Source organism: Chrysemys picta, chromosome 19 (genome assembly GCF_011386835.1).
Source record: "Chrysemys picta bellii isolate R12L10 chromosome 19, ASM1138683v2, whole genome shotgun sequence".
NCBI lineage: Eukaryota > Metazoa > Chordata > Testudines > Emydidae > Chrysemys > Chrysemys picta.
This window is the reverse complement of record NC_088809.1, coordinates 5,647,473-5,669,121: the sequence shown is the minus strand read 5'-3', so window position 1 is coordinate 5,669,121 and position 21,649 is coordinate 5,647,473. Positions and strand designations below refer to the sequence as shown.

Genomic DNA, 21,649 nt, shown 5'->3' with positions numbered 1-21,649 from the left:
TTCTAAAACGTACGTTCAGTATTCAGAGGTGCAAGGTAAAAAAAAACTGTACAACCCCCTAGCCCCAAAGGCAAAGTGAAAATGAGCTGGAACAGGTCTTACCCTCTGCCCTTGGTAATATTTCAGCTTCACAGACAATACAATACAGTCCTGACCTGCAAGGTTGGCTGTGTGTTTCCTTCCACAATATAATAAGGCAATAAATAAATTAATGTATTAAACATTTAATGTCTAAATATGTAGGTCATAATTATTTAAAAATAAAAACCATTACTATCAAGTAATATACTAATGAAAATTATTGCTTCAATATAAATAAATAATATTAGAAGCACAGATCCATTTGAATCAATATTTAATTGCTTTAAAATTTACATTAATTGGTAAAATATGTATCATATGAAATAATAAAAATGACTAGACTAATTTTTATATATTATATATGAGATATTTTATAATACTGTAGTCTCCAAAAAAGAGGTTGAGCAGCAGACCAAATAAGATAAAACAATAGACTTGGCATCATGGACTCCAAACAAAACTTTGAGTGCCAGATTTTAAAATGTATTATTCAAAGAAATTAACAAATTTTGTATTTTAGATGTTTCTCTCTAAATTACAGGGAAATGTAAAGCATCAATGTAATTTTCTTGTATATTGGAGTTTTATTTTATATTTTAATCTGAAAAGCTCAATGTATTTGAAAAGGTTATTATTTCCTGAAATTAGAGCACACCATAAAGTATGGTTTTGTAAAGCATTTAGGATCCAATCCTGCACCTCTTACTTATATAGGTAGCGCCACAGACTTGATCACCTATATTCATGTGATAAGGGCTGCAGCCTGCAGCCCTGGAATTTAAAAAAAAAAAGTAATGGAGAACTTATAGAACATCAGTAGAAAGAGAGCACATGTTAATTTTATGGCTCAAAATTACAATTAACGCTCTTCAAATAGTACTTTAAAAGATTAATTTACTAGTCATGATAAACAGTTCATTTTAACAAATAGCAGACTACAATTTATGAAGAAAATATAACTAAAACAGTACATTTTTACAGGTAGGATTGCATGTTGTACTAGACCAGACCAGAGGGTTACTCCACATCATGTTGCTCCGTTATTGGCTTCTGGAATGTGAGATGCAGTGTCTGTGTTTTATAATCTATGGTATTAACAAAACTGCTAGTTGATAATATATTTAAATAACATCATTTGTTCCAGAAGAACCCAGAAGTACTTTACAAATTACTGATATTTAGAGTTTACATGAGTTCCGTCAGCTGAGAAGCTGCCAGGACATTTGGACTAATACCCTCTCTCAAGAAAATGGCCAGTGACATTTAATGACCACAAGCACCTAGTGACTTAGTTTTAAGTCTCAGACTAAAAAGGACTTTACAGTGTCAAAATGTTCCCTTACACCATGCTGGTGGTGTACTAGTTTAATACTATATAAGGGAAGAGAATTGTCTGCTTAATCACCAATACAACATCTTGTAGCATACGGGGTTTCCTTGGAGGTTTTCAACCCAAGTACTGACCATTCTCAATTTACAGAATCACATAAGATTACAGAGGCAATCTGGTTACAGGCTACAAAATGCTTAGTCTGGAATTTTTCAAAGGCTCCTAAGGCAGTTAGGTGCTGAACTCCCATTAAGCTTCAAAGGAATTAGGATCTTAGGCTCTTTTGAAAAACCCTGCCTTAAAAATTACACACTAATCAAAAATAGTAAAGAGTGCTTATGTAGAAAGGAGACATCTATTACAAACTATGGTCTTGATTCTGCAAAGTGCTGAATATCCTCAAGTCCCACTGATGCTAATAAGGCGCTCAGCACTCATTACTACAAATTTTTTAATCCGGAAATACAAGTGTCTCTACATTACTTACTGAACATTTAAATTACAATAATTATATTAATCAACTAATAAACCATACAGAACCATGAACATTGTACACAGGAAAAAGGTAGTATATATATTTTTCTTATATGTTAACAGTTGCCACTACCATATTCAATAACGTCATTTAATCTACTCTTTATATTGTACCTTTCTTTCACAGATGAAGCCATTTCCCCTACTAGCAGCTTTCTTGGTTCTTCGTTTGCATGCTCTTTGCACATTCAGTCCTTTAATAAATTTGGGATTCGATTATTATTTTACGCACAAAAGAAATTAATATTAATTATTGTTTTAGAATAATAGGATACTTTCTATAATTTAGATTTCACTGACTTGAGAAGTCCAAACACAGTTTTAGGTTAGTTTTAGTTTATGACAAAAAAATGTACATGCAAAGTAGACAGCTAAGTAACCAATGTACTTTTGTTGTTTTGAGTCACCACAAATCTCTGATCAATGTAAAAATAAAATGCTTTTCAACCATTTATGTATATATATGAGAACAAGAAGCTTGTGTGTGAGTGCAAGCATGTACGGCTGAATTTATAGTTTTTGCATTTAAAAAAGGCAGCAATACTATCTGGTCTATGATCCCATCAGTTCTCCCAAGCAACTGCGTAACAGTTAGGATTTAAGATCCGTCTGGTGAATATTTGAATGGGAAACTCCAAAGAAAACCCAGTATCTAATGGGAATGGTGATGTTACTTCAATAGGTGGCACTTGTCCTAAGTCAATGTTATTATATATTATGATATTATATATTGATATAGCAACTGCAAATTAACACAGTGCTTGAACATAGATAAGACCAGTTTCATGCGTCGAAGTTTATAATCAAAACAAGATAAGACAAGACATACACAAGACAAGACAAAAATTCAGGAGAGGAAGGGTCCAGAGGCTCCTTATGATAAGAAAAGAGAGGAGAGATTTCCTATGAAAGACTTGAAAGAGGATAGAGAGGGTACTTGTGATTCAAGGCACAAAGCCAAAAGTGCTAGAAGATTTTTATTATACATTTAGATTTAAACACAAAAATATAAAAAGGCATTTTCCATGTGACCTTCTGGAGAAGATTACACGAGGCCTTTAAGAGTAGCAATTCAAAACCCCACAAGGAGCAGAAGCCTGGCAAACAATGGAGAACTAGGCATTTTGGATGAACCATAAAACTAAGAGTAGCATTTAGATCAAGAATGGTAACTACTGCAGTAGGCCCGAACAAGAAGTCCCCACCGCACACACCAACCGTTAGGTTTCTTGTAAGATTTATGAAAAGAAGCTCAGTCACCAGTATATAAATCTAACATAAGGGTTCCAATGTTAGCTGCTGGCATGAAGAGAGGGAGAAAGAAAATCACTAGCCATTTGATCCACCAACCCCACAACAAAAGTTACTACTGACCGAAGATGGGTAGAGCCCTGTGCGGATACAAATGTATACCCACAGTTGCAGATATCCACGGATATAAATTGGTATTCGCGGAACCACATGGTTCTCCTGGGAATCGCAGCGATGAAAGGAGCAGACCGTGGGACCGCCACACAAAGGAGCCAGTGCCCTGCACTGGCAGCTCCTCTGGCACAGCTGTACCACCCCCAGCCCTGCCCCCGTCCCTTCCACATCTCCAGTCTGGGGGCATGTGTGCCACTTGCACACACTAGTGTAACCAGGGACAACTGCTGGTGAGCCTGGTGCCTGCCCCAGGAGGCGGGGCCGGGGGCGGTACAGCCGTGCCAGAGGACCTGCCGGCGCGCACTGGCTCCTGGGAGTGGCTGCCCCACGCTCTGCTCGTTTTGCACTGCAGTTCCCGGGAGAGCCCTGTGGTTCTGCGGATACCGATTTATATCCATGGATATAAATTTTTATCCACCCAGGGCTCTAAAGATGAGCTCAATAAAGTAAATATAATACTAATCTGCAGCATTAGGATTTTGTGGAGCAACTATGAGTCAGACTAAATTTGAGTATAGCGACTGTTCTTATGAGAAAGGAGACTATTTTTACTTTATGTAATTTTTTTTCTTTATCTGCTGCAATAGAGGAAACAAGAATTTGAGCCAAAGGTCATGTAATCAATTATAGGTTAGTGCTAAATAATCTAATACAGTATATGCAAAAGAGATTTAATATTCTACCCATCTTTTACCATACTTGCACACATAAGTTTTCATCTTCTTAAAGCAATATTTAATATAGAAAGAAAAAAAGCTGTTTAATTCACAATACTTGATGCAAGAAAACGTACAGTTTTGAACAAGGGGATATCATAGCATTATTTAGTCTGATTATTAAAGAAAACATCACATGTGCAATTCCAACTCAACTCCTGTGCCAAATATATAAATGTCCACATAAATATTTTACATTGTCCCAGGAGTTGACCCCCCACCCAAAATGTACTTCATTAATATAACAATAGAAACAAAAACTAGTTTTTCTCAACCGTGTGTATCATAATGTTTCATCACAGCAAAATCCTTCCTTCCGCATTAATTTTCAATGTCAAATAGTTAATTCACCATGTTAACCTGGGATACACGTGAAGCCCTGGAAATAATTATTCCAAATTTTGTGTTCTTTAAATGTCTAATAGAAGTTATTGCTTTATTTTGTAACATGAACTCTCTTTGCTCTGGTTTTCTGTAATAATGGCAGTAGGACCAAAATTTAGTACAATATAATCAACAAAAATGTTTGAAATATTTCAAAATAAAATATACACAGAAAAGTTTCAAAGTTCATGTGATATTTTACTTGGTCAAATACAGCATAAGAAGTGCATTTATAAGGTAGAAAAAAGTGCACTCTTGTTTGGCTGTCATTACATCTCAGAACCTGACCATAAATAAAAAAGATCATCAAAGCAGCAAATTTTGAAGAGATGTCAGGGATATTAGCTTATCTCAACTTTCTATTTACACATGAAACAAAGGAAGAATACATAATAATGTTATTAGTACCATTAACCTTCAAGCAGTCTGCTCAATACTACTCATCTGCTGATGTGTTCTTTTTGTGAAGAAAGACTTGAAGGAATGGAAAATGGCTCCCCTAATTTGGGAATCTAGGGTTGCTCTCGTAAATTACCTGGTGCTCGAGGAATGTGCATATTCTGCATATTAATTTTTTTAAATCTAAGATAAATGCACAGAATTATATCTGCTTGAAGTTTTATCTTCCTTGGGGGCTAAACAGCAATTGCTTGCTAGTGTTCAACACCAGATGAATTCAATCGACAACTGATCAACTTTGTCCTCACCCTATAGTTTCAGGTACAGTACACTATTGGGTCTACAATTTATGATTCCCTGGGTCTTGTTTGGCTCTTCGGCCATACATTGTGAAGAAGAATCTTAATGAAGTCTGAAGAAAACAGCAGAGCAGTATTATTTGCATATGCAAAATAAAAAAAATAAAAAAAATCAAATCAGATAGAGATAAAATGAAAGTACAATTCCACCATTTCTCTACTAGTGAGGCTACGTAGTCAATAAAAAAGCCTACCAGAAATAGAAGTGATTCATAATGAAGTTCATTTCTAAATTTCCTGTAAAACATGGTAGCTATGGACTAGTACTGCTCAATGAGAAGGAAGACACACCTTTGTTTCGTGATCTGGAAAGTTTACTTTTCTTTTTTCTGGTGTCCATTTCCTGATATTTTTTCTGTTCTACTTCTCCTACTCTAGTAACACTTTCAGCATCACTAACTGTATTACCCTTAATCTTGTCATTTTGCATTATTATAGCTAATTCCGTGTTCATGTTATCATTACTTTTTATTTCTCCAATTGAGCTTACTACTTTTGAAGTACTGATTTCAAAAAGATCTTCCGCTACAATGCAAGCTCCATGTTCATTCTGATTCACAGTATTATTACACGTTTGAATTAATGGTTCAATTTGCTGTTCCTCTGGTTCTATATCATCATAAAGTTCAGGTGTAAAATAGATACTGTCATCCTCAGCTTCTGCTTCTATGGCTACATTTAACATTGAAAGTTCAATTTTTCCTCTTACTGGAGATAACTCAATGCATTGATCTATGACTCTATTAGTGCAGAGGTGCTGTTCAGCAGGATGTTCTTCAGCAGTTGCAGCTTCACATATTGAGGAACTAGTTGTTTCCAGTTGTAATGCTGGTCCACTTGGTGTAAGCAATGACAACTGGCACTGGCGTTCATTAACAACAGGCTGACTAGATTCAATAGTTCTCCTTTTTTGTTTGCACATAGCTTTGGAGATGCATGGCTTTTCATTCACAGGCAGAGGTGTTGAAGTCAGTGGCTTATTGCTGAAGTATTGTTTCATAAGGTCAGCATTAGTCCAACTATTCCTTTTCTCTCTTTCTTTTTTGATGGCAGGACTTTTTGGTTTGGAATCCATATGTTTTTCTCTCCGCACTGTTTGGTGAGAATGATTTTCTACACCAAAATTCTGACCGTCTGTGAAAATCACAAAATACAATAGTAATTGATTTTGGTTTTGCCCTTATTTTACAATTAACTTTTTTACACAGAATTTTATTAAGTTTACAGAATTATTGTTATTATGTGAAATGAAATCCAGTATAAAGGGTCAGATCATCAAATAATTATGCATTGACTTGAGTGGGACAACTCACAGGCCTAAAGTTAAAGTGTGTGTTTGAGCTTGTAGGATAAAGGTCACAGTCAGTATTTTTCACTTTAAATTACTATGTTCTCTATTTGCAAATTCTCTTATCTGTCATAAATGGTTAGGACTACAGATGAGCTTGAGCCACTAAATTCAGATTTGGATTCACACTTCTCAAAATGTTGATGTAATTTGCATGCATAATATTAATTTAGCCAAGCTATTTTAGAGGTAGGGAGTACATATGAAGTACAATTCTCTAAACTTTGGAAACAATCCCGAGCCAAGGTTGTAGCTCAGACTCAACTCCAAGTAAGATGCGAGTAAGTAAAATTAAAACAATGACTCCATATGTGAATTCAACTTTTTTTTGCCACAATGTCAACATTGGTAGATGTAAACGTACTGTAAATTATCTTCAGATTATCTTCATATTTTTTCATTACAGAACCAAGATAATGTCAGATTTAAACATTTTTAAAATTACACCTCAAATTTATCAAAGTTGTTAGTTTTAAGACAACCAGATGGGATGACAACTAATCGTTTAATCTCCTGAACTAAGCTTATATATATTTGTGAGAAGTGGCCATTTAACAGCACAGCACTTCATAAATTTTTTTTTTAACATATGTCTCTTTCAAAAAAAAAAAAAAAATGCACGATTTTACAGCCTACAGAAAAATATCAGTTCTGAGAACTGTTAATGAAGTTTTAACATGGGAAATAAGCATACTTTTCTTTGTTGCCATGCTGTTACTTGATTGACTGGATGCTGTAGGATTAACTGTGTTGACTGCCGTAGGCGAATGAGCTTCCAGGACCAAATTCTGCACCTTACTTTCAACAGGAACATCTGGTGACAGATGAATAGATGCCTCCCATAATGAAGTTGGTGACAGATCTTTTGAACTTGAATGTATAAGCAGAGATTCACTATTACACTGGGTTGAAGAACCAGCACCCTCTTGATTTTTTTTAGCAAATGCATCCAACGACTCAAGTGCAGTACTAAAGTTCTCATGGTGCTGGATTTGTTGACGAACCCATTTGGATAATCCTAATGGAAAAAAAAATTGGTACATTACAACCAAACTTACTTTATCTAGATTATATACAGTAGCTATTTCAAGTTACTAAATTGGGCCCTGGTCCTGCAAATACTTACACATGTTTAGCTTCGCTCATGGGAATAGTCAGATTGACTTCAGTGGAACTACTCCTGTGAGTAAAGTTAAGCATGAGAGTGTTTACAGGATTGAAGTCTTGATTTATTTATAGTTTTCTATTAACATTTTTCAAAAAGTAGAGTACAGATGGTGTTATCATTTAAATTCTCTACCCCATCTTCTCATTTTTCACCTACCCTTCTCTTAAAATAAATTTAAACTGATATCTACTGTTAAGGACAGCAGCAACGCTGAAGCCTTCCAAAATGTTACTACTGTTGTCCTTTGATATCCGTGTAATGTTTCTCTTGCTTTCCTTCCTGTGCTATTAATTTAAAGATCATGAATGATTACAAGAGGAATTTATGTATAGACTATATGTTTATTACAGCTGTTTCACTGCATGACAAAAATCTAGCAGTATTTAAATAGTTTGCAGGTTTTGCAGTTTAAAAAACAGTGTCAGATTTTTTTGAAAGAATCACAATCATTTAATACTTCCAAAAATATCATACAAGATGCTCACATGAACCAATATTAATTTTTATAAATATTGTATATCACAAATCTTAAACAAACAAATGTTTTGATGAATCTGGAAAACTGAAGATTGAGAAAATTAATTTTCATAAACATTAAAAATACACCTTTTAATCCCTTAAAAATACTCTATATTAGAAAAGGTTTTTTAATTAGCTTTTATTCTTTGAAAAAAAATTACGCTTACCAAATTCACAAACTCTTAGTGTGAGTGTGTAAATTACAATACTCTGCTATCTCCCTTTTGTTTCCTCTCTTCAGTTATCTAAGCATTTGCCTAATACAAAACAACATGTCAGAAAACTGCTTATATGGCAGAATCTGAGCTCCACCTGCTGACTGGACACGAAAATTATCTCCTTTACATTATCCTTTTACTGTGGTTGTTTATAAATGGAGAAGGGGCAATGAAGCTATGCAATCTATTCCTAAGAAATTTCTCCTTGACTAGTGTCATGTAAGCCTTATTTTTGTTTTAGCTGCATTAATTTTACTAAACATGAAGAAACTGAATTGATCATGACAGCACAAACAAATGTTCAATGATGCTATGAAAGGAATGGTGGTGCCTCTACATGTTCACGTCTACAAACCAGCTGGTTAAACCTCTAACTGCTAACATTAGCCCCTGCAGTTGACTATGGGTGCAAAACTACTCATACAAATGAATGAAAGTTGGTACCTTTATTTTTATATTTACCATGGATAATAGTTCTTAAATATGTTATAAATTTCATTTTGGAATATGTCGGTAAATTGAAGTTTCCTCAACAAATCTTACTACCAGCATGTTCTGAATGGGAATTAAATTAAAATAACAGAATGACTAATTTGTGTGTTTCATTGCATTTTAAGCCTGACACCCAGAAGCAGTGTTTTACAGTTGTTCAGAATTCTAGCTGCACAACCACAGAACCGAGTTTAATGGATATATTTTGTTATAGCCTCCCCCCACATAACAGATTTCTTTGGGAAATCACCTCTTGAAGCCTAGATTTCCCAACTCAACATCCTAATACTAGGATCTTTCCCAGGAGAATCTGAATATCTTACCAGTTATGTATTTATTAGGGTTACTCCTGAAGCGATCATCAACTAACACAAGAGCACCCCAATCCTTTTTGTGACGAATACACCTACAGGAGAACAATGAAAAAGAATTATAATTAAATAAAATAGCATCTAAAACTGGAAACTATTTCTCTTTTGCATACAGTTGGAAGCACAAAAGATGCAAAGATGTGTCAGATGTGCTTTCCTGAGCTCCAACAAAAGGGATATCTGTCAGAGAAGGAATGTAAAAACTACACCTCTACCTCAATATAACGCTGTCCTCGGGAGCCAAAAAATCTTACTGTGTTATAGGTGAAACCGCGTTATATCGAACTTGATTTGATCCACCGGAGCACGCAGCCCTGCCCCTCCGGAGCACTGCTTTACCACGTTATATCCAAATTGGTGTTATATCGGGTGGGCGTTATATCGGGGTAGAGGTGTATATCAGAAGATAGTTAAGCATAGAAACTGCTTTTTCACACAGTTCATAGAATCACAAGAGTGACCATTTGATGACACAAACTAGGAGGTCACACATTATTTCACAAACTGAGGACTTGATGTCTAATAATTACAACAGATGTTATTTGTTTGGCAATCTACTATTGTGGGAAAGATAGGATAAGTACTGAAAGGAGAGTATGGGGCAAGGTATGGGAATGCACTGAGTGTGGTTGTACAAAGATTTATAGAACTATGTACTTGTTTTAGTATTTTCTGGCAAGGTTTTAATAAAATAACGTTCTATACAAAGAAAATATCAAGATGCAAGGTAATGATGGCTGTTGACTCTGTAATTAAAAGTTTGTTAAAAAGTGGCTTTCTGTAACAATCCTGAAGTGCCACTTTATATGAATCAATAATTATTTTTATAATACATTGACCTTCTACAGTGTATTTCAGATAAGGGTTTTCAAAGAATTACACAAAAATAAATGAACTGGACCACACAATCCCATGAGAGATACATAAACATTATTATCCTCATTTTACAAATTAAGGAAAACCGATTCAAAAAGTATCAGGGGGTAGCTGTATTAGTCCGCATCCACAAAAACAACAAGGAGTCCGGTGGCACCTTAAAGACTAACAGATTTATTTGGGCATAAGCTTTCATGGAAGAAAAGGAAAGAAGAAAAACCACGAAAGCTTATGCCCAAATAAATCTGCTAGTCTTTAAGGTGCCGCCAGACTCCTTGAGGCAAAAAGAAGTCTGATTGGATATACAACGTCACTGTGTCTAGAGATGGGATTAGAATCCAGATCTTCTAATTCACAGCATCATAACTAGCTCAGCAAAGAATTTTTTCTTGAATATCTTTAAAGCCTCCCATGAAAGAAAAAACTAACAAAACAATTCAAGGCAAAAGATTCCTTCCGAGCTTTTCATTTTTTAGTGCTTTAATAAGTGCTGTTTTAACTTGCCATTTAAATGAATTATACCCACTGGAAACATATCCCACACGTTTAGTAAAGCAGCATTGCAAGGAGTTCATCGCCCAGTTGTCACCTGGTCATGCACACCATCTGGTATATTCCCAGAGGTTGTTATTACATTTCATGGACTTATGTTACTTCATATACGGTAACAGCACTATATTAAGAGAAAAGTGCCAGATTCAAGACTAACATGCTTCTGCTCACTTCAATCCCTGCAGGACTCTTTTACAGAAAGAAGCTTGCCTATCTGCGGCAACCACTTTCTAGGACTGTCAGCAAATACTATATTTTGATTTATATTCTCTTTTTATAAATGCACTGAAATCTACTGGCTTTTCTTTTCCAAGGCTCAATATAATAAAATCTGAGTCAAATTATAATATAAACCAGAATTATTCTCCCTTGCATGAAACTGAGCCTTTTCCAAATACACCAGTAGGGGAATCTGTCTTTCCCTTTCAGCTCAGATTAAAGTGCATCCATTTAAATCAGAGGTTCCCAAACTTATTTGGCCTACCGCCCCCTTTTCAGAAAAAAAATTACTCAGCGCCCCCCTGGAAATCTACCTTCTTTAAGTGAACAAACAGAAAGATGCAGTGACAAATTTGTGTTCTTTTATGTATCTATATTTCTACCTACGTCCTACAATATAGTAAAGAAAGATGTGTTATTAGAATATCGCCCATGACATCAGGTATACAGTGGTTTTTGCGTAAGATGGCAAAAGACAATCAAACTAAAATAATAATGAAACTAATAAACTGGGTTTTGTTCTTTGCTCAGCATTAGATATATGTATTTGATATTAAACTGTCAAATATCAAACTAAATTTATCAAGAAATAATTAATTAAAATAATCAATATGCAATTAAAAATCAGTTAATAGTTTTAATTTAGTTTGCCCTTATTTAAATAATTGTTCCTTATTAACACACGCCTTATTTACCAATTAACACAGATGATTCGATAGATATAAATAAATGTTAACAGTTAACAGTTTTTTTACGATTTCATTCCCGTTTTCGTTACTATTGTAATAAAAAATGACAAATATATTGACTGTACACTTCAAATAGTACTGTACCGCCACAAGCCTGCTACGATTTTATTATTAGTAAGCACTAGAGACACAGAAACTTACGATAGATATGTAAGAAAATGTCTAAAAATACTCACGTGTAAATTGCTGTTTTATTGAAATAACAATAATACAATTTGCTTTGTATGTGATCCGTAATCCGTAAAGATCGAAGGTATTGAATATGAATAAAAAATTTTAAATACTTATTGCACTATTGTTAACTGCTTTTTACACAATTAAGAAACAATCTAAATTAGATTTCATACATGTTGCCTATTTATAGTATCGTATTGTAAACAAGTCATTACATGCACATATTCCTGCCGATGCATGCTGGACTTCCTGACAATGCGCGACACGCTCGCCTGCCAACACTTGCTTGTTAAGAGCTGTTGGCGGACTTGACACCTGATCGGTTATAATTTGTGAATTTATTTGGAAAATAAAGTAATCACTACAACTTTAACTCTATGTTACACAACAGATGAAACATGTACGAACGGTTTTTCAAAATTTTCTTATATTCTTTCTTTATGCTTCCACCGCCCCCTTATTTTTATTCAACGCCCCCCAATTGCACCCGAGGCTACTACTGCCCCCCTGGATCGTTCCAGCGCCCCCCAGGGGGCGGTATCGCCCACTTTGGGAACCTCTGATTTAAATGGTTAGTCATACAATGAAGACCTTTCATTAGCAAAAGATTTTAAGTGGAAAATGTCTATATTTTTAGACAGACAAAATATCCTGTATACTACACAACCAAACTCTCTTCCTCAAACTCACTTCCTTCAGTAAGTCTTCCATCACTGATCACCACTCTTGCACCCTCCTGGAACTAACATTTTTTATTTTTAAATTACTCTCACTCCCCAAAAGGAAATTAACAAGAGTGATATCTAACAATGAGTATGTATCATGATCTTTTACTATTCTCCACCATATTCCCCCAATCCCTTCCCCACCCGTCATATATATCCCTCGCATGCTGTATTAAGTCAAATTTAGGGTACTTCTGCACTGCACACTTCTCTCGGTGCTGTGTATGTAGAGTACATACCTGCAGAGCCCCACAGCATGAGAATAAACAGCAGCATAGAGAGTGAGGCATAGCTTAGGCAAGAAGAGTAAAGACACGTCTGAAGGGTGGACGTATGTATGTGAGTACAATACTATATAGGCTCTATTCACCCAAACTGTGCCTCCCCATCTACACTGCTAATTTTGGCAGTATAGTGTCCTGCTGCTGGAGCCATTCCCCTCTGCAGGAAAGACTCCCCCCAGGGGGGAAAGGTGTGGGTGGTTGTGGGAGGTGGTGCTTGGGCATGTAGAAAGCCAATATATACTCTAGGTTTCTAGTAGGTCTCCACTCGCTGAAGCAGTGCCTCACTGGCTACACGGCTATTTATACCCATTCTCGCTGTGGGTTTAGTGTCTCTACTCTATATGCCACTGCAAGTGTAGACCTCACCTCAGATTTGACCACAATTAGTTGCAATAAACACTACTCTTTCAGAAAGTCTCAGTGACAGCAGTCATGCCAAAACGAACCTAGTTACCATGCAATCTCTTTAAAGCAGTACTGAGGACAACAGCTTGGTTAGATTCTCACTCCCCAATCTTTGTTCAGCACAAACATCAGCTTGCCAAATATCTTGCCACTTGATTTGCAAGACGTCAGTCCACTTTTAACCATGTTAGTTGTTACAAGACTTTTGGTCCATAGAGTACTCAGGGCAGAAATATTTACAAGGCAGGAATTATAGTTCAGAGTTATTTACTTTGAAATGAAAGATACCCACTGACTTAAGCGTCAGTCGGAAATCTTTGCATTTGATTCTTCCATGGCCCTAATTGCTCTATAAAATATGAAAGAGTTCCTGAATTTAAAAGGGCAATACAGTTTCCTAATTAGTATTTGCTTGACGTGTTTATGGCAACCCCTTACAGTTAGATTTTACTGATGCCTATCTGAAGAAAGTAGAAATCTGAATATCTGTATTTTAAACAATTCCAAGGATAACATGAAGATGACGTGCAAAAATACCTCCAGTGCTAAGAATGAGGGACTGATCATGTTCAAGAAAGGAGTTTAAAAATGAAAATATTTAAATAATATTCAGTTTCTCTGACCTGCCCAGTGCCTGGTTGAGAGCTCTGTAAGCTTGAATTTCATACCACTGGCTACCTGGTAAAAGGCCTCTTGTCTTTGAGTGCTGGTCATTGTATTTCCTCTTTAACTCAACCTAAAAATAAAGTCAAAATATTATTTTAAAATATTTCCTTTTGCAAAATTATATAGTAAAATGAAAAACAGAACAAATTGGTTAATCAATTGGGTATGAGAGAGTGAGGGAGGAGGCTGTTAGGTACAACACTGTGTTAAAAAAATCTCTTCCTTTCCAGAGGAAATTTCATCCAAGCCCTGCTTAAACCACAAGTGAAAGTGAGTTTGGTGCCTATCTCAGACTCTATTTGTTCACAACAAACTACTACTAACCAATTAAGAATAATGACCATTCTTTGCTTAAGATTAGCCTTGTGCTGTTTCAGACTAAAGGCAGAGCCGCGTGCCTGGTAATAGCTAATATTAGTGTCATTTGCATAAGAACCACCGTTCATCAAATATAATTGAAATAATATTTTAATGCTAAGCTTCTAGCTCTCATTTTGCAAAAATATCATAAAATCCATAATTGAAAGTTTTATCACAAATTTTTGGAATGTGCAAAGTGGAGATAATTTTGGACATGCGTTTTACTGTATAGACTCATCAGTGTTTATATATTTCAGTTGTACAGTAAGTGTTGATGCTGTAATTTCTAAGAAATATAGTTTGAGTTTAGGACCTATTTTCCAGTCTTTGAGAAATTACAGATTAGTTTATCAACAGTTCTAATAAAAGGCAGTAAGAATTTTTATATATTCTACATAAAGTTTACAATCCTGAACATTGTTTCAGTTGAACATTGTAAAGGATTTGTGTAATCACTCTGAGGTTTTATGTCCACAAATATAAATTGTATCTACTTAACCATGAATGATCTAAAACACTACAATATCCAAAACTTACTTGATTGATTGCTCTCTATTAAAATTCTAAATAATATTTCTGTTTTTCAGGTATAATTCATGGTCTTCACTCTGCTCATTTTACTCATACGTAATATGTGGTTCACTCAGTAATAGCTTATCACTCACAATACAGTAATCATATCTTTATCCAGACCTCAGTGGCCTGCTGGGAAAGGATGGATAATCACTAAATTTGGTCATTTCCATCATTTTCAAGTAGTAGTCTAAGACTGAAAGGCACTATGACTCCTGCCATGCTATACAACACCATCCTCATTTCATTCCTTACAGCAGGCATCAGAGTACTCCAGTTGCTAAAATCACATACCATCCAAGCTTACCAGGCTACCGGAACACACCTACTTGTATCAAACACAGCTAGTTTCTGTCAAGGAATACATAACTGACAGACATGTGCAACGGTTTAATATTGGGAGGTAATTCCCTGAACACCTGGCAGAACTGCAGAAAAGAAAATGTATGCAGTGTAGTTGTAGCTGTGTCAGTCCCAGGATATTAAAGAGACAAGGAGGGTGAGGTAATATCTTTTATTGGACCAACTTCTGTTGGTGAGAGAGACAAGCTTTTGACAGAAGTGACTTGAAGAAGAGCTCTACGTAAGCTCGAATGCTTGTCTCTCTCACCAACAGAAGTTGGTCCAATACAGATATTACCTTACCCACCTTGTCTCTCTAATATTCTGGGACTAAGAAGTCTAAAACACCACAGCATACATGGAAAGTAAATGTAATATTTGGGGTGTGGGCAAAGGAGGGAACACTTCTGAAGTACTAAGATGTTTTTTAAAAAAGAAAGGGAGAAAGTAAATGAAAAAAATAATAAATTTTTGCTCTATAACCTGAATTCAAAGGCATTTCTTTACATAAACCCTGGACTGCTGGAGCAGCTGTGTAGTATGTTGCCAGCTAGAGAAGAGGGCTAGGGTCTCCAGGGCCGGGGTCAGTAAGGAGTGGTAAGCCTCCTGGAGGAAGAAGCCAGCTCCTCCAGGTAAATGGAACCTCTCCTCACTAGTCAAGGAGCAGTGCTGATATCAATTGCAAGAGAAACCCCTCGCCGTCCCATTTCAAACAAGGGGATAATGCTTGTTAAAGATCCATTCTGAGAATGTGCAGAATGATCTCTTATTTGGAAAATATATCCAGCTCCAATATATATTTTCAAAATATATTGGTTTAAAAAAGACATAAAACTACACAAGAAAGGTTCTTTTCACTGCTCTTTTGCACAGTATTAACCTTTTTAAACTGACATCTGAAAGGACACGCTTCAGGAGAGAAAACAGCAGACTTCTAACCACATCTGACAGGTAACTTTCAACTTGAATTTAGGTAAGAAATTTTATTTTGTGTACTTATGCCCTTTGAAACAGCCTGTCAAATTTACAAATTCAATCTTTACAGCCAGAAAGTAAATTCAGTTTGATTTCACAGATTTAATATTTGTTCCAGTCACTCAGATTTTATTGACTGGTGCATAAGGTTTCCTTTGTTATTTTTGAAACACACAGAAGCCTTTTCCCCCTAAATAGTTTGTAAACATTCATATAATTCTTCACAAAAAACTTTAAACAGTAATTACACATATCTGTGTATTACCATACATGTAACTGCAGTTAGAATAACCAAAGAGAGTACTTTTAAAGGATTTCAGATGGAGAATAAAATTTAGGAAACAATCTAAGTAGTGGGTAAAGCTAAATAAATATTTTAAAATATGAAATAGTCAAAGTTCTTCTGAAAGTATTTCATAATTCTCTTAATCTCATGATAAATTTCTCAACAGAATTTCTTCACAAAGTCTTTTGTCAACATTAATACATTTATCATTTCTATAGTTTCTTGCTACTTTGAAAGTCTTAGTAAAACAATATTAGAATAACTTGTCATTCTGTTTTACACCAATTACAATTATTGCAGGCAGTGTCACATCTACACACAGAGGTATATTCATATAAATAGAGTCAGCGGAAACATTGTCCCATCAGATAACAAATATTGAGGTCTATATATTAATGTAAGAGATATTAACCTCTCAATTATATGAACAATGGATGACAAAAAACTAAGTATTCCGTTTCTCTCACTCTAAAGATCAGGTTTCAGCATGAAGTGACTATTTAGATTGCTGAGGGTTAAGGATTCATTATAAGTCTAGTAAAGGTAAAAGGCCAGTGCATGTCATTTTAATCCAATCAGAATCTATTTCATTGTATAACTCTGCATTATCAGGCATCAAATCAACACCCAATTCGAAATGACATGATGCATATGTGAAAAAGCCAGTCTCTCCTGCTAGCAAATATCCTAAATGTGCAGTAAACCACAGGCTAGAAGGGATTAGTTAAAATGTCAAAAGACAGCCTTTTACTTTTACCTGTTCATCCTTAAAAATATACTCTTAGCTATCAGGCATGCTTTACAGACAAATAGTTTCAGCAAGCAGCAGCAGAAGGCCTATGGCAAGCTCTGCCATCTTGCAGCTGTCACAGAGATTAGTCTTTGATCTATCTGGGAGGTCATGGTCACAGTCACATTAGCTGAAGTCTAACAACATTATACCTGTTAACTACTCGTTCTTTTAATGCTTAATTAGACAGACTTTCCCATTGTGGAAAGTTTAACTGGGAAATTTGCTGAGTTTCAACAAAAACTAAATGACAAACAAACTTTGCTTACTGTGATTTGGAAAGATTTTGCGGCAGTTTATATTACAATTCAAGTGTATTTTACAATGCTTTCCTAAAGCAGAAGGCTAATAATAGAGAAAGTTAAAAAGCATTTTACTAGACAAGCTCTTTTGGGGATGGTATTGAAGGGTGATGGAGAATGGTTTAGGTGAAATGACCTGTGAAGACCTGGATTCATCTTTGATTCAGGCGATACAAGAAATAATAGCCTTGCTAGCCCATGGTGAAAACAGCATTAAACTACTCCATTATTGGCCATGTGCTGAGGTGATGCTTAGGAGAGTAACTGGGGTGTGCAGGTTAGAGTGGAGGTTTATTTACAGAGTTACATGCAGAAACCTGTATAGTGTCTTAACTTGCACTGTGTTAGAGAGCAGCACATTTATTTAACTTAATAAAACCCCCAAAATTTTAATATATAACATTAGGGCATGCAAAGAGCAGCTTATTATGAATTAATAGCTTCTGGAGAAAAACAATGGTGGAATGATCTAGCCACAGCAACATTTTATCCTTTAAATTGTGTACTTTTAGTTTAATGTTCGGTAAATAAAAAAAAGTTTCCCTTTATGGCAGTTTCATATAAAACTGAGGTGAATATAAGTGCATATGACACTAGAAGTTTAAGATACCATCACATAAACAATATATATGAGAAATATTACACTGTCTTATTCACTCATGATAAGCTCTTTAGGACTAAGAGTTCAACCCATAAATAAGAGTAAAAACTAATCTGTTAAAACTACTGATTAAAACTATTAAGAAAACTTTACTTCAGTAAAAATAAACACATTGTCCACCAGACACTCATGCAAAATGGTTTTATCTTCAGCCAAGGATAGGGCCTTAGACCTAAACAGTTTATAGCAAAACCAAACTGGAAGAGAGAGAATGTGCATTAGGAGCGTTTACTATTCAATATCAGCATACCATAAACACATGCATCAGTATAAATATCACAATATAAATTTCAATGGCTAAACTAAAGTACAAGGTCTTGTATGCTGAGTAACTTAAATAGACAAAATCAGTATGGTTGTGTTTTATTTTATCTGGCATATTTTCAAGATTTTTAGAGGCAGTATTTTATGTAACCAAATGCAGTGCTATATTTTGCTAAAACGGAAAAAAAAAACCTGGGTCTCTGCCAAAAGTTAAAAAGTCAGGCTCACTCAGATATAACAGCGCTTCTATCTTCCCTTTTAAATTACAAACTGATACACAACAGAAAGAACACTGAAGACAAGGCAACAGCTCAGCATTGTAATGACACAAATGTAAACACCAAAGGCAGCACTGATGAAAACCCTGACCAGAAACCTGCCGCCTTCTTTATACTACCACTTGGTGGAGCTCTGAGAGTCACTGCTAAAGCGACTAGAGACAGGATGATTCCAGATTGGATAAGGCTAAACAAATATTGACACTCTACCAATATATTTGTGCATTTATATGGGTACACACATACATACTCCCTCCCCTACATCCATCCACCGCAGATTTAAAAAGCAAAAAAAATATTAAAAAAAAAAAAGGTCTTAAATCTATCTTCTTAAAATCTTGTGTGTCCAGTTAGGGTCTGTCTTCATACTCGTTCAGAACATACTTGCCATCTAGTCACCCTCTTGATGAATGCCAAGTAACCATAAAAGTTGGCGAATGTAGGAAAGTGAAAGACAATCATATCCCTTATTTTCTTTTTTGTTTGAAAATGTTTTAAGTAGAAGTAGCATTAAACAGTGTAGCATTTAACATTTTTTTCCTTCAAAAGAAGTAACAACATCTGTGAGAATTAAGACTAAGTAGTGAACATGTAAAGACCAGGGCACGTCACAGAACACGTTTCACTCCTCAGTAGGCTCGCTAAAAGCTATATCTAAACACAGTCTCAATTTATTAACCCATAAAGACTGAGATATTAACAATAGGACACTACTTGCAAACTGGTGCAGTCATTTCATGGGCAAACAAAGGCTTGAAATATGCAAATGCCTATCACCTGTAACCTGTCAAACCAGTTTCTGTGTATGCTGTAGAATAGCTTATTTTGTAATCATACCAATGAACACCTTGCAGAGTGCTAAAGATAAAATCCAGATTACTTAATACAGATCATTCTACTTCACTTTCACACACAGTTGCCACATTTTTCTGTTTAAAAAAATCTTCATGTGTGTATAGCGTTCAAAGATATGCTAAGGGTCAATATTATCTTTCGGTAGGATCAAGTCTTTGTATTGCTTGGTTATCTATAGAATGCTGTGCTGTGTCTCTCTCTGTCGACACCCATAGTATTCTGTAACACTGCTTTGGGCTGGATAAATCAGACAGGCTCAACTGTGTGCAATCATATCGCCTACCAGTGGCTGAAGCTTACTGAGGCTATAAACTAATCTTACTACAAGAGTATAAATATTTCACAAATTGACACTAGCAGTTTTTAAATCTAATTTATTTTTAAAGGTTTAAAAGGCCCACAAAAATTATCTGCCTTAATGTATGGGCATGAATGTGAAATAAAAGAGCACGAATAGTGCAAAGCTATCTGAACTCCAAAATATTTGAAGTAATCAACTCCCTTTTTTTGACTGCCACTTAGAATGTCAGGGACCTCCCAGTCCACACCATGCAAATATCAAACTCTCCAACATACACATTTTAGGTTTTTTTTCTGTAACAGTAATCGAGAAGAAAGGGACGGTTCTCATCTCTGTGGTTATATCTGCAGCTCCAGAACACAGCACCATATCATTCAAATCTCTCGCATTTTGCAGGCTGCTTCTTCCATACAGTACAACTCAAAAATGACTGGGCTCTGGAGTTCATGGGATTTGAATGGAGCAGTACTTGGGGGCCAATGTCTCCTGTAATGGAGATGTAATCAAAGCTAGTAAAAAATCAAGGAAATTGGCAGAATGGAAATAGAATGAGATAAAGTCACAACAGGGAAGAGAGGCTGTAAAGAAAAAAATCCTGAGGCAATTTGATAGACTAACCCCATAATTCAAAACTATAAATATGAGGGAGCACCTGTAGACAACTATTATCATCCTGCATCTTATCATTTCTCTATGTATCTTTCTGTGCCAGAACAGTATTAACAACTACATGTGAAGAGACATATTTCTCTTATTTTTGATCCACAAAGTGCCTTTTCACTTGAAGCACTTCATTCATTCCCAAGTATTCTCACTCTTAATCCCAGTGACAAAGACTGTAGGAAAGGCTTATATAATGTTAGAGTCACTGAACACTTTTAGTATTGTCAACTACAGCATGTGGCATCTCAGAGATCTTGAAGTTTTGCGGTTTGACAAATCATCTAGCACATTCACCCCAGGCCCATCTACTCATCTCAGTCTTGTAGGCTTTGAGGGACTGTGAACTAGTGACTTGATTAAAATCTAATGCAACCAAAACTCTCCTCTGAAGAGAAAATTCAATCCATTTCCAGTGAAGCAGAAGTGAAAAAAATCAAACAGCTTCCCTTGAGGTACAACGCTGCTGCATACGCTCAGTGCCACTGCGTCTAAGGTGAAGTGGTAAGTGTCAGTCATCCTTACAAATCCCCAAGGTGATAGCTTCACTTTTAAAGCCTTCAACATTCTTTGACAGTAAAGTAAAAACTTAAAGGTCAACACTACTTGCTAAGGACAAGATAAACACAAGAAAATCACTTTGGAATTTTTCATGGATCAGAAAAGTAAACTATTAACGGTAAAAGAAAAGTTTTGATTTGCTCTATTATTTGTCCAAAGGCTAAACTAAGGGATATATTTAGGGATGACTCTCTTAATCTGCGCCAACATATTGACATTACTGTTGCACCAACAGAAGAGAAATGCCATCCACTAGCCTTGTCTGATAATCTGAACTTAAAATGTTATCTTTCTAAACCAGAGAAATTCTGTATTTTACAAAATGTTGCAGATAGTTACCAAAAACCCAGCCTCTATTATCCATATTTTTTTATTTACATAAAAACTTTTTGCAGCATAATTAGTACTAGGAATAATGGTGGGAGAGGAGTTATTTTTCAGTATTTA

General features: G+C 35.5%; 1 protein-coding gene across 12 annotated transcripts in view; it reads right to left on the bottom strand.

Annotated features, from left to right (window-relative positions):
• Positions 1 to 21,649, bottom strand: part of BRIP1 (BRCA1 interacting helicase 1) — a 142,179-nt gene that overhangs the window by 23,982 nt on the left and 96,548 nt on the right. For 11 of the 12 annotated variants that reach the window (XM_065573186.1, XM_065573188.1, XM_065573184.1 and 8 more), the window contains 5 exons: positions 13,952 to 14,064; positions 9,297 to 9,379; positions 7,271 to 7,594; positions 5,520 to 6,362; positions 2,060 to 2,139 (listed from right to left, as the gene is read on the bottom strand). In XM_065573186.1, the coding sequence (XP_065429258.1) occupies positions 2,060 to 2,139; positions 5,520 to 6,362; positions 7,271 to 7,594; positions 9,297 to 9,379; positions 13,952 to 14,064 (1,443 nt within the window). Of the gene's footprint in view, positions 1 to 2,059; positions 2,140 to 4,082; positions 6,363 to 7,270; positions 7,595 to 9,296; positions 9,380 to 13,951; positions 14,065 to 21,649 lie in introns of those variants that run through there. The other variant, XM_065573193.1, reaches the window with a different exon arrangement.